The sequence below is a fragment of the Centruroides vittatus genome, unplaced genomic scaffold (genome assembly GCF_030686945.1).
Source record: "Centruroides vittatus isolate TY-2023 unplaced genomic scaffold, ASM3068694v2 contig_1230, whole genome shotgun sequence".
NCBI classification, from domain to species: Eukaryota; Metazoa; Arthropoda; class Arachnida; order Scorpiones; family Buthidae; genus Centruroides; species Centruroides vittatus.
The window spans coordinates 15,927-29,962 of record NW_027120792.1 but is presented as its reverse complement, the minus strand read 5'-3'; the positions used below and the strand labels follow the sequence as shown (position 1 = coordinate 29,962).

The following is a 14,036-nucleotide window of genomic DNA, read 5'->3' as shown; positions in this document are numbered from 1 at the left end:
TTTAATTTTTTGTTTAATACAAATTTGAAATAATACTAAAATTCACAACTAGATATTCCATAGACTTACTATAGAAAAATGGAGTTTCCAGGAAATATTCATTGCTAAACAATTTTAAAAACATGTTTACTCATCCGAACACTGTCGAACATTTAATTAGCAATTTATAGCTCATAACGCGATTAAAACAAAAGAATTTATAGCGATTGTGTAAATTCGATTACCAAGATGATTTCCGAGGGGCAGGATATTTCCCGGAATTTCATAGCTAGAATGTTTTCACAAGTTTCTGATTACTTAGTAAAAGTGAAAAAAGCCAACTTGCATCGCCTAATATACGAGGAATAATCATAAATTAATTATAAAAGTGATAAATAAAAATTATATGATAAGAATAAAAAATAATTAAAATAATTAAAAATTAATTAGACATTACTTTTAAAAACAATATTATAACAAAAAAAAACAAAAATATAAATATACAAATAAATAACGATATGATAGGATTTAATAAACACCGCGCGACAACTTAAACGCGATAAAGTTATTGCCACACTCGCTATCGGCAACGGCGACAAATTAAATGGTCTGTTTTTACCCCCATCATGAGTCGCATGGGTCTGACAGACCCAAAGTATTTTTTTTCTCAAAAATGAGTGTTGCTATTCAGAAAAATTTAACAGCATGTTAATCGGGTTAGAAAGTTAGAAGAATATTAATTTTTTCAGATTTTTTGAAAAATATTCAATATTAAAAAATTTTAACTAAAGTTTGCGCCGGGTCTGTCAGACCCGTTCGACTCACGTAAGGTTAACTTTCTCGGCAAAAATACTTATGTTTAACATATACAACTTAGCAAACTATTAACAAAAATATCGTAACTTAACAGTACTTTGATATGTGTCCATCAACTCCTTAATATCTCTGAAACCAATGGTCCGATTTTTTCGAAAATTTCTAGAAACATTTTCCCCGATACACAAACATCCATTAAAAATTTCAACAATTTTGGATAAAAGGCAGAGGAGGAATAAAGCTTCAAATTGAGTGATAAAAATCATGCCCCACAAACACACACAGAGAGGAGATAGAAATGGTCGGATTTAATGACGATTTTACTCGTTATTAGCATTTACAACTTTTATAAAACTCATCTCTACCTTCAAAATGAAGCTTTTTGTCAATTTATAATAATAGATAATATTTAAAGTTTTTTTAATAATAAAATCTCATAACAGATGGCGCCACACGCAATATTGTTCATTAATAATATGATCGACAATATAAAAGTCATTTTTTAAATAAAATCTTAATGGCCGGAAGAGTTACGCAACTCGTTGTTTAATTTTTCAAAATTCAAGGAAAAAATTACTTTTTCAGAAAATGATTGAATTTTCATAATAATTTTATTAAAAGTTCCTGTTCTGTCAAAAAAACCTTATTCGTAATTACATTTTTTAATTTTTTACCATGTATAAAGAAAGAAAAAGTGTATTTGGTTTATTAAAAAAATAATATGATGATAACTTGCAATTACAGATGAGAATGAGGATAAATCGAAAATATAATTATTTTCGATTTAATTGATCCAGGTATTAAATAGAGATCTGTTTAAAACTGTTATATTGCTACATATTGTGAATGAAAGTTTTGTACATAATGTTCCGAGTATAACATTCTGTTCAATAAATTTGCATTTTACTGTTTTATTTTCATACATATGTAGGGCAATAAAAGTAAGAAAACCATAGCTTATCCTCTGATACATTTAAATAGCCATAGAAATTTAATCCAGATAAAGACAAACTATTTTTAAATAGTTAATTAACTTTATCACTACATAAAGTGTGCTATACGATTTTACTTGATTCGGTATAGTGAGAAATAGTATTTGGGATGAAATACTTTTGTAGTTTTGACATGAGAAATTACATTTCTTATGACATCATATTGGCTGTACATATTTTGGTAATTTATATAATATTCTGCACTATCAAAAGTAGAATATGAATAAAGATTTATTGATCGCCTACTACATTTGTCCTTTGATCATGTAGGCCTAAAACATCATTAACATGACTTTCTTTTAGACTCCATGTCATCACCAATCACTACCACTGTGAGTATTAAATAATACTGTCTGAACTCTTGTCATCCTACATTTACCCATTTTACTTGTCAACCTCTAACTCATCATCCGGTAATTACCTCTACGTTATTATGTGCTTGTAAATATGTTAAATATGTTGTCTAAATAGTTGGAATTTCCTCTTTTTCCTCTAACAGCCTATATTTGAAATCCAAGAACTAAATCTACTGACTTTTAATCCCCTTCTCTAACTTGTTCCTAACTATTTTGGCTCAACTTTAATCTCTCTCTATCGTTAATAAACACAATATAAATTGTGAATAACATATTCCATAGCTTTTTTCTCACTGCAAACTACAATAATTTAGGTAATATAAATAAATAAATAAATAAAACATATGGGCTTAAAGTTGATAAACTCTAAAGCCACCGTAAATTCTAAATCTCCTTTTTTGAAACACTAAATCTATTCTATCTTGACACATAGTTTAACATTTCTATACATTTCCATAACTTTTTCTTCCTGGTTCAGAATTTTCGGGAATCCCGAAGGCATCGCATATTAATAATGTATCAATGTATACAGAGATGTCAGCCCCCATCTCTCACCACCCAGCCGCACCATTGTGGGCCTGACCGTACCAAAAGAAGCCCTCTTAGTGCCCACAGGAAGGGAAGAGTTTAAAAGAAAAGCCTAAAATCCATCGTGAAAGTGACAGTTAATACAAATATAAATATTAACGACATTTACGAATAAATAATGTTCGAAACCGAATTAAAATAGTATTTATAAGCAGTCTTTTAAAAAGACAAAAGAAATAACTGAGTTAAAAATGAGAACATTTCATATATTAAAAGAATTTCGAATGTTCACAGCTGAATCTCCCTATGCTCGAGCCAAACTTTCGCCGCCAAGCGATTGCAACGCACGAAGTGGCAGAAATATTTATTACGCCACTATCGTAGCATTAGAACTATTGGCAGCTCAAGGACCAGTATATCTATCGACTCTGGTCTTATTATTCGATGGGCATCTGCTTGTTTCAACTAAGCGGTAGCCATTTTAAACACTTATTTAAGAATATAGTAGCCGGTTATACTAAAAGTTAATAAATAAATTTTGCTATAACAGTTATTTCTGATTTCGCTGTTTATATCGGAAGTGACGACGAAAAACATTTTTACGCGGATATCTCTGGAATGCCACATTCCATCGAAAAATGGATAACACTTTTTTGAGTCAGTTTTTGACAAGCAATCACATAGTATAATTATTATGGGTCGATTCTGATCACCCTGTAATATTAATAAATGTAATTAATAAAATTTTAAAAAATTAAGTAAATTATGTAATTGAAAATAATATTATGGTATACATGAAATCAGAGGCTGTCATAAACGTAAACATCCTTCAAAGGGGAATAAAAAAAACAAATTGTTCTTATAACCCCGAGGAAGTAGGAGCCGCTGTACAACGTCTTTTTATTTGAGTCCTTTAACACAATACAGTAGAGCGTCGATAAGTGGAACCAATTGGGGACTGGGGTCCTTCCAGTTAATGATTTGTTCCAGTTTCCGACTTTGTACGAAAAAATACATTAACCTGTCCGATGTTGAAATTTTTCTCCGTTGCGTATCGCTTCCTGTTGAATTTTTCTCCGTTGCGTGTCGCTTCGTGTTGTATTTTCGTCGATTTTAAGCCTAACGAAAATTTTTATAATAATCATCGAGGCTATCGTATCGTTAAAAATTATTTCTGCATTTTGTACAAACAAAATAAATATATTAAAGAATATAAAAAACATGAAAATTATACTTTAGAAGTAAATTTAGTATCAAAAACATTCGATTCAGCACGACACAGTCCGACTGAAAATCGTTCCACTTTCCGGCCATTCCACTTACCGACGTTCCAATTATCGACGCTCTACTGTAATTTAATTTCCTGTAGCCCCTGCGGTATATATTTCGCCCAGTCCCCACCAACATATGGGCTGCTTTGGTCGTAATTATAGAAAGAAATAGTATAAATCTTAGAAATATCATATTTTTACATAACATAATTAAAACGATATTCTTGTCCAGTTCAATTCAAAACATTTTTCAGCTTTATCATCCGGAAGTAAAGTTTGGTTTAGTTTTAATTGGTATACGGCAAAGCGACACATGGGCGACACACTGCCTCCCGGAATGCCTTTCATGAACAACTGGCCCCTATTTAGATATTACTATTGTGAAGAAAACCCGGAAACTCCACGTGGCCAGCGCGTTGGCCAGATGCCAACCCACGACCAGTGTTCATTGGCCTTTGGTGAGTTCCACGTGTTTCGCTATTTACCTTCATCCGATCAATGAATATATTTGAATGTTTTTTCACAGAAGTTCGCAGCACAATTATGGTACTTATCATACTTTCGGTATTTCATTAATGCAATATTCTCAGGAGCGAAAGTATGTTAAGTACTAAAGTTGTGTTACGAATATCATGTAAGAATGTTTAAATATCTTCATTGATCTGATGAGGGTAAATGCCGAAACACGTTATGAAATTAAATTTAATATATTTTTACAGAATTTTAACGAAGTTGTGTCTTTTGGAAAACGATAAAATTATAGGAAACCAGGCGATCGGATATTCTTTTTAAGTCGTTAAATCAGATAAAATATTTTAGTACAACAATTTGCAAGACAATAATAAAATATAACAACTGTTGAAACATTGTTCTGTTACTTTAGTTAGTTTCGGCTAATTTCAAATCGAGTAAAATATGTCTTCTAAGTTTTCCTTTAAGATATCTAATGCTATTGGCAAGAAATCGGAACAACGATTCAACTCCAAAGATTCTTTAAAGGAAGTTAAAGCAAAGAATTCTTTCTGGGCAAGAGATTTCGAAACTATTCAGAGAAAGTCTGCCTCTACCGCCAAATTATCAATTTTGTCTACAATTGATTCTACCTTACAAGCTCGGGAACAAAAGCGAACAAAGTCTTCCCTCTTACACATGGCGATCAGTCAGGGCAAGAAAGATATCGTCAGTAATCTTCTCAGTGAAGATCTGGACGTTAACGATCAAGATGCTGAAGGCAGAACTCCTCTCATGAATGCTGTGGAATATAAACAGTATGATCTTCTTAACTATTTAATCGAACAAGGAGCAGAAGTCGATCACATCGATAAGAATGGAAACACAGCATTGCACATTGCTCTCGACACAGGTTCGTACGATATGGCACACATTATCTTACGTCAATCGCCTAATGTTAACGTCGGGAGGAACGATGGGTTAACGCCGTTGCATTTGGCTGCAAACCTTAAGCAGGACAAAACTATTAAGAAGATATTACGACAAGGCGCAATTGTCGATATCAGAGACGAACAAATGAGAACCCCACTCATGTTAGCCTGTAAGAAAGGTCACTTGCCTAGTATTCTTCTCCTGCTCCAACGTGGAGCTAATCCAGCTCTCAAAGATAAACACGGATGGTCAGCCAAAGATTTTGCTTCTATCATGGGTCACAATAAAGTAATAGAAATGCTCAACTTATATGAAAATCCAGAACAAGTTGGGGAAGAAATTCATTTGGAAAAGAACGAAATTCAATGGAAAGAGAAGCGGATGGAAAATTTCAACGAAGCAGGAGACGTAAAGGCTGCATTGCCGAAAGAAGTTGAATTATCTCCACATTTATTGAGCAAACTTGAAAATATTGTGAACAAATATACTCTACAAAACTAAAACAGAATATCTAATCATTTTGATGTAATTTAATTAATGGTTGGTTAATATTACACTTTCAAAATTTAAAATTAATTTCCTATATAATAAGTTAAATTTTGAAAAATGCTTATTTAAATAAAACTTTTCGTAATACATACAAGAATTAGTTTAAGTGAATTTAAATAAACCAGCAACGAGTTGCTCAACTTTCCCAGGGTCTTTAAAAGTTTAATTTTGAGGGTGAGTTTCATAAAACATTGTAAATGCTAATAACGAGTAAAATCGTCATTAAATCCGACCCTACTGGAGATATACACGACCCCATTATCTACCCACCCCCTCGACCTTTAGCCACCAAAATTTAATAACATCAATTTCCCTAATACACAAACCTCCCTGCAAAATTTCAGAAATTTTTGACAAACAGCACAGGAGTTATTAAACGGGTTGAAGATTTATAGTACAGAGAAAGGGAGGTTTGAAGGTCAATATACAGCTCGCAACGGTCTTTTAACGAATGCCTGAGGAAGTGCCCAGAAGGGGCGACGAAAACGTTAGCGAATTTTAGAACAATTTTTACTCCGGTTAATAGGTTGGAGATAGCGTTGATTCAATATTCAAATTTCAGTTATCATCATGATTAATTAAATACCAACTCTTTCTTCAAAACTTTAAAAAATATATATAGATCCAGTATTACTTTAACACAATTTCAACTAGAAAATGTCCATCAATCACTAAGTTTTCAAAAAATATAACAATATGTCTGAAAAAAACGTTAATAATTTATGCTATCTGCAATAACTTGTCTTAGACTTTTGCTAAATACGTTTGTTAATATATATTTTGAAAAATTCACAAGTACATCTGATTCATTTTAAAGCTCTTTTTATGTAATAAAATGATTACGTTTACACAAGAATAAATGAATCAATAAACAATCCAAAATCTGAGAAAATTATAATTTTTCTATTTCTTTAATAATCATTCAAGTCCAATAAAAGAGAAAGAATACTTAGGAAAAAGTTTTAACATTTTCATGACTTAATACTAGAGCTTTTTGTCATGATTGAGACTTAATTACAGCGAGATCACTAATCTTGTAGAAATATAGCCCAAATCATGCATCAATACACTCCAATCAGTCAAAATGCAATTTGGTGATTTTTAAAAAAATTCAATTCACTTAATGATATGTTTTATTACACAGTTTTTTTATCATCTTGTAAGTTAACTGTACAATTCAGATTTAATATCCTTAAAATGTTCCTTATTGTACAACTACGACACTTTCAATCATGTCTACTGGAAGCTCAAACAAATAGTATGGTTCAGGTAGAGCCAGTCTAACACTTTAGAAAAATAAAATATAACATTCCTTTGTGAAAAAATCAACAAAAATAATTTATATTTACTACAAAAACTGAATAAACCATATCTTTATTTGTTTTACATTTATAAAATATGCCTTTATCCATATTAATATTTATTTGTACAACTAACTAATTTTGTATCTAAGTTTTATGAACCAAAAACATTAATTTTATTAAATATCAATTTACAACAGATACAAACAAATATCTTAACAAAATTTTTCTTTTTAGAATTAAACACAGCTTAATAAATAAATCACAAAAACTATATTTACACAACTTTACAGATAGTGCATTATAATAGGGTAGACACTGCAGTGCATACAGTCCGTTTGTTAGGAACAATTGTATCAATACATTATGTTTTTATGTTCATCAACAATTATACAGCTTGCTGGTTATGTAGATTTTTGCACTGAAATCCACATTTAATTCTGTTGTTGCAGCAAATATATTCTATTCACTTTCCCATAAAAATAAATATTTCTTGGAAAATTTATGAACAAAAACACTTATATGACAATATATCCATAATTTAATTTTTCTGTTCAACAGCAATTTAATTTTGTAGACTAAATTAGCTTTCAATATTTGAATAAAATCATATATACGTAATTAAATTATTATTTAATGCATTATATAAGTAAAAATGTCATTATTGTTTATTATTAATCAAAGTATTAATCAATTAACTAAACATAAATTAATAAAGTGTCTATTTATAGTTATGAATAACTAAATATTTTACTGTTTAGCTACGTATACGTATATATGTGTAATCATTAAATCTTATTGTTACATTTGTTATATTTACATGTTATCCATAATTAAAGTACAGTAAGACCCTGCTTAACGCTATTTCGGTATTACGCGGTAGTATTGGAATTACCGGAGATCGCACGCAGTGTTGGGATCAAGGCGTAACATCAAATTTTAAAGCTTATTATCTGCGGCGGGCATTCCGACAATTGGTTGATAAAACAGATGGAGAAGATAAACAATCCGTTAGAGATTTTTGGAAAAACTATAATATCATGGATGCTGTAGACAACATCAATCTTTCCTGGAATGAGGTGACCGAGAAATGTTTTGAAAAGAGTATGAAAGAATGTATGGCCGGAACTAAGCGAGGATGTTGACACAAGAGAATCCATTGTTGATGTCGATGAAATTGTCAAGCTAGCTAATCGAAACAGGGTTGGATAATATAAATGTGCAGGATATTGAAGAATTATTGCAAGTTACAACTGGAGAAAGTTTTTCCAACGACGATCTTAAAGAATTAGTAGAACAACGGGTGCATGAAGATGACGAAATTAGCGTTTCTGAAGATGAGGAACAAAAGGAACTTTCAACGGATTTTCTAAAAGAAAGTTTAGCTAGTATAACGGAAATAATGGATCAGTTTATACAAAAAGATTTCAATTTTGATAGAAGTTCAAAGGCAAGACGAAGTGTCATGGATGCGATGTCTTGCTATTGACAACTGCTTGCTGAACGAAACAGGAAAAGGCAAACGACGTTAGATGACTTCTTCACAAAGAAACAAAAGATGTCAAATGAGGAAGAACTTTCCTCTTCACAAACGTAACTTCTTTACTCGAACTTTTTGTTTATTTTCATGAATGTTTTATGAATAAATTTTGATATTAGCAATAAATAAGTCTATAATTAATGTAATAAAAAAGTATTTAACAATAAATGTTACAAAATAAAACAAACAAAAAAAAAAAAACTGATAAATTTTCTTATTCTCTGTTTGTTTCACGTATCCCCCTTATTTACATGTTAAGATGACCCCGTTTAACGCTGTTTCGTTTAGCGCTCTGTCATCTAGGAACACATCCCCCGCGTTAAGCAGGGTCTTACTGTATACCACTTTACACCTCTCTGGACAGGACCGGTGGAATACATTAAGCAGCCTATTTAAGGTGTAGGGGTGCTATATGACAATGGTGCCAATGACTGGGCATCTAAGATGCAAAAGGAAAATTTAATTTTCACTAAACTGTTCCTTTATCTGTGTTTTGTTTATTTAAATTATACCTATTTTTAATTATAGTTACAAATTAATGCTAAACATTATAGCAATAATTCCATGCTGCCATATAAATTTTGTTATTTTATATACTTCAATTACATTCCGCACTACGTTACACAACGAACACCTTAAGTGACTGGAGGCCATTCAAATCTACAAATCGTCCCTCAATGAGAACTGCATCAATTTTAAGTATGAATTGATTCTGTCGACAGCATGGCAGACGTTGATACACTCTGACCTTTAAGGTCATGTTGGGTCAACTAGACGAACACACATGCGTCTCATGTAACACCTTATTATTGTTTCTCGAATTTCCTTTAACGGTTCGCTCTGTCCCATCAATAATTCAGTCTCACACCCGAAGAAGAACTCCCAGCAGTTCGAAAACGTTTGCGGTGATAAGCATCCTTTGTTTTTTATTTCACACCGGTTATAGGTTCTAAGAGTGCAGTATTTTACACATCCCGGTGTTCTCCAGTGTAGTGTAATCAGATTGATGTCAAGGTAACACATTCAATTCTGCCAACTTTGAAGAAAAATGTCTGCAGTTTATTAAAATATGCTATAAGCTTAAGTCATTTTGATGGAAAAATAAAGCACTTTGTATTTTTTTTTTTTTTTTAATAATTCTCTATAATACATTTAAAAGGTATATAAAAATATTGATTAACTAGTCCTTTTAATTTCAGAGTATATCAATGTTAATATACTGTACTTGCTTCAATATACAAGATATTTATTATTATTGCTGAGTATTTACTCTTTTACATTGATACTTTTGAATTGTATAAAATATAAATGATATATAAACATCTCAAAACCCAATAATTATATTAAAGCCAAACAACTGCAGGATTAAATCAGGTTAAACCTATGCTAATTTGGCACTAGTGCCAAATTACTCAGTATGTAACTATTAATTAATAGCAGCAATAATGTAGCCTGATTTAATGTCAATCGTTTGGATTTAATTTATATTAAAGTAAATGGGGAAAAAAAATTAATGAAACTTACTACAAAAATTTGTGAAACTTTCTATAGTAATGATTATTAATGACACATTCTATAACTAAATTTTACACTTATTCTGAATTTATGTATAAAATAAAGTCAATAAAATTCTTACATGGTTATTTATTGTGGAAATTTTAAAGTCTTGTTACCAAATGACATTTATTTGGAGAAATTCTACTAAGAGTAAGAATTTTGTAACATAATTAAACTATACTTCTAAACCATATTCAAAATTTGATAAATATAACAATACAATACCTCTACATTAGATTAAAATAAAAAATATATATAAATATGTTATTATTATTAATTGAATAAATTCAAAAAAATAATTTTATCTTAGAATTCTGTTGAGTAATAACTTCAGAGAGCACAGAATGAATGATCAGTTTTGGAGTACAGATGTACAAAATATGCAATTTGTAACATCCTATGAGAATATCACTTTATATAACAGTTAATGTATTTTAACAAGAAAGTAATTCTTTGATTCATAAATAGACGGAGGATGATTAGAATTGTTTTAATATCTCCTTACAAAATACTCTCTTCAATTATTAAAAATGATAAATTATTATTAGCAGATTTATTTAAAAAAATAACTAATTTTTTCCTGTGAGAAACAGAATATGTTGAATCAAAACTTCACATAGAATACCACTTTCATGCATAAAATTTTAATGTTCAATATCCAATAGAACAATATAAACATAAATTAATAATTATAAATCTAAAATATCTATAATGAATTAATTGCTTTTGCAAATTTTAAATTATATTTATTTAATACAAGAGCAATTTATGAAAACATATAATAGCAAAGAAATCAAAGAGAAAACAAAATAATATTCCAAAATGTTTACTTCATGGAACCGAGAAAATTCCTTCTTGGAGAGAATTTGTTGGTTTCTTAAAACAAGAATTTTGGAATATTCCTAATATCATAGTAAGAGATTCACAGTAAATTATGGAGATAACAAGATAAAGTAAGTAATAACACGATAGAAAAGAGACTAATAGATGAAAATGTGAGGCAGAGAGCTAACAAAAACTCATCAAAGCAATTGATCTCTACTTTTGGAAAGGAGAATAACTTTGCCTGACAAGGTTTAATTATAGAAATTTAGAGAACATTTTCAGTTAGACTTTATTAACTAATTTTGAGTTAAATTCCTCTGAAGAAAACTTTTGAATAATTTAAAATGTTTTAGATATATGTCAACTCTCAATTTAAATTTTACATTAATTAAAAAATTTGTTTACAATAATTTATTACTTGTATTGATAGCAATGTGGAGGTAAGGGAGGTATGAATTATGCCATTTAATTTCTGTTTTATTATAAAGTTTGAATACTTTATTATTCGTACTTTAAAAATAACGTGTGTTACACCCAAGTTCTTAATCATTTGTAATGAATGTAAATTTTTATATAAATTAAGAAATTGTAACTTAATCTAAAATCATCTGGGGCCGTATTCTGGTCACTTATCTCTCGTCTCTTCTTTCACCGACGAATGACGTCAAAGCGAGAGACGAAATTCGTCTCTCATACAAAGTGGCGATTCTGGTCGTTCGTAACGATCTCGTCTTTGTCGTTGACGTCACGATTCTATTCGGTTGATTATACATGTTCGGGTTATCTGCGCGCGCAACGCGGTATAGAATTTTAACCAATGAAATTGTACAATTTTCGAAAGTGCAGAATACGAAAATATAGAGCACGTGGTACGGCACGAGGTAATCAAGATGTCTCGACTTATGTTATCATCGGAACAAATGGAAATGTTGGTAACCGAGTTGCAAAAGCGTCCATATTTAGCTAAAGGAAAATTGGACGGAAATATTTCCAAAAATACTTTACGAGATGGATGGCAAGAAATTAGGGATAAAGTGAACTGTCTAGCTGATGGTCCACTGATCGAAGTGGAACAATTAAAAAAAAGATGGAGTCAGTGGCGTTCCCCAACGAAAAGTAAAGCGGCTGCTTTAAGGAAAGATATACTTAGAACAGGTGGAGGGAAAAGAAGTACTCCACCATTAACAGATCTTGAAGAAAAGGTGTCATTAATTGGGAACGAAGAATTTGGATTGGAAGAAGAAAATTTATACGAGCTTGGAGCTTGCACTACAAGTTCCGTTGAACCTTTACATAATGTAAGTAATACCTTTTTATTTATAAATTCATTTTTTATATATTAAATATAGTCTATATATATATATATATTTATATTTATATATCGTAGATACAGAATATAGTTTCCGAAGGAAATGATGTGGAACCACATCGTGAAATAGTTGAGAGGGAAGATCTTGAATCTGCAAGTAAGTTATTTATTATGTCAAGTAATTATATTTCTTGACTTCAAGTTTATTTAGTTTTAAAATTAAATGTTTTAATCTTCCCGTTGTAATGCCAGATTCTGGATGTCGTCGTCGTCGTCACCGATCTTCAAATGAAGATACTGTAACTTCATTTATAGAGCAATCTGCATCTAATCAAAATTCATTATTAACAAGGTAAACCTTATAATCTTTTTGGAATTTATTTTACTTTGAAGTTGACTTCATTGATTAAAATATTAATATAGTTAGATAAAAATATTAAAACATTTCTCTTTGATTAAATGCTTTGTCTAGTTTCATTAAAAGTATCTAGTCATTTATGTGTATATATATATATATATACATTTTTTTTATGTAGGCTTTCATCTATAGATGAAAACCTAGCAGAAAATAATGAACTAATAAGACGACAAAATAATATAATGGAAGAGAAAAATATTCTCAAAGAAATCTTGCAAACTCTGCAAAGGGTATTTATTTTATATAATTGTTTAACATTTTAATACTTTTTAAAAAATTTATTGAGTAAACAATATTTTTATATTTACATGCGTGTCTTCTTTTTTCAGTTTGCGTGATGTGTTCGTACTGCTAGCCAATTTAAACAATTTTGTCTGTCTCTTTTTTTATTTTATAATGTACTTAGAAATGAAATAAATAATAAATAAATATTTCTAAATAATAACTTAGTGTGTTTACTTATTTATTTAGTCTCTAAAGAATAAAGACTGGAAACAAAATTAATTCACTTTTTTCATTCATGTTTATTTTAACAGAATCTCTGTAATATTAACTGTTGCCTGACATTTACAGCATTCTGATTTGCAGAATGTTCCATTTTATTTATGCTATCATCATCATCATCATTTCCACAGATTTCTTCTGAAGGAATGTTAAATGCTACACAAATGTTATGTAAAATAGCACAAGCCATCACTATTTTTGCTGATTTTTCTGGAACATATTGTAATCCTCCAGCTGACTTCAAGTCAAGGCATCTGAATCTAATAATTAAAAATAAGAATTTTAATATATAATTTTGTAAAATTAGTAAATTGTTAGTAAGAAAAATGTGAGAATTTCTCATACCTCTGCTTTAAAACACCAAAACATCTTTCAATGGTGTTTCTGGCTTTTCTGTGAGCTGCATTGTAATTTAATTCTGCAGCTGCTGATGGATTACCTACAGGTGTAAGCAGCCATGTTTCTAAAGGATAAGCACTGTCTCCTGTAAACATAATTTAGAGAATGGTATTTACTTTTTCATACCAAATTAATAAGAAAATAATGTCTTTACATTTTTGTTTTAGTTTGGAATTACATGACACCGAAATATTTCAAAAGACAATATGTCTGTGAAATATATGCTTACCAAGCAACCATAATCCTCTTCCTATTACTCCATCTTCAAAGTTTTCCTGCAGAGTAGAATTTCGCCAGATAAAAGCATCA

The 14,036-nt window shown here is 30.2% G+C and overlaps 2 protein-coding genes and 2 long non-coding RNA genes across 4 annotated transcripts; 3 read left to right on the top strand and 1 right to left on the bottom strand.

Moving 5' to 3' along the window:
- Positions 1-4,769: 4,769 nt before the first annotated feature.
- LOC136987863 (ankyrin repeat domain-containing protein 7-like) lies at positions 4,770-5,850 on the top strand. Its single transcript, XM_067285615.1, has one exon. It carries the CDS (start codon positions 4,858-4,860, stop codon positions 5,824-5,826), a length of 969 nt encoding a protein of 322 aa, XP_067141716.1. The 5' UTR covers positions 4,770-4,857; the 3' UTR covers positions 5,827-5,850.
- Positions 5,851-11,987: 6,137 nt separating this feature from the next.
- LOC136987826 (uncharacterized) lies at positions 11,988-12,762 on the top strand. Its single transcript, XM_067285572.1, has 3 exons — positions 11,988-12,395; positions 12,485-12,563; positions 12,659-12,762. The coding sequence occupies exons 1-3, from the start codon at positions 11,988-11,990 to the stop codon at positions 12,760-12,762; spliced, it is 591 nt and encodes a 196-aa protein (XP_067141673.1).
- A 209-nt stretch (positions 12,763-12,971) lies between these two features.
- On the top strand, positions 12,972-13,269 carry LOC136987857 (uncharacterized). The gene is made up of 2 exons (XR_010882688.1): positions 12,972-13,054; positions 13,154-13,269. It is a non-coding gene; the product is annotated as an uncharacterized lncRNA (long non-coding RNA).
- A 59-nt stretch (positions 13,270-13,328) lies between these two features.
- On the bottom strand, positions 13,329-13,738 carry LOC136987852 (uncharacterized). The gene is made up of 2 exons (XR_010882687.1): positions 13,674-13,738; positions 13,329-13,588 (listed from the first exon to the last, which is right to left on the bottom strand). It is a non-coding gene; the product is annotated as an uncharacterized lncRNA (long non-coding RNA).
- Between the last annotated feature and the right edge of the window lie 298 nt (positions 13,739-14,036).

Bases quoted from the DNA above. Each gene is read 5' to 3' on its own strand.
- LOC136987863 (XM_067285615.1), top strand. From the start codon at position 4,858: ATGTCTTCTAAGTTTTCCTTTAAGATATCTAATGCTATTGGCAAGAAA.
- LOC136987826 (XM_067285572.1), top strand. From the start codon at position 11,988: ATGTCTCGACTTATGTTATCATCGGAACAAATGGAAATGTTGGTAACC. The intron at 12,396-12,484 runs GTAAGTAATACC...TATATATCGTAG, and splicing joins CCGTTGAACCTTTACATAAT to ATACAGAATATAGTTTCCGA. The intron at 12,564-12,658 runs GTAAGTTATTTA...TTGTAATGCCAG, and splicing joins GGAAGATCTTGAATCTGCAA to ATTCTGGATGTCGTCGTCGT.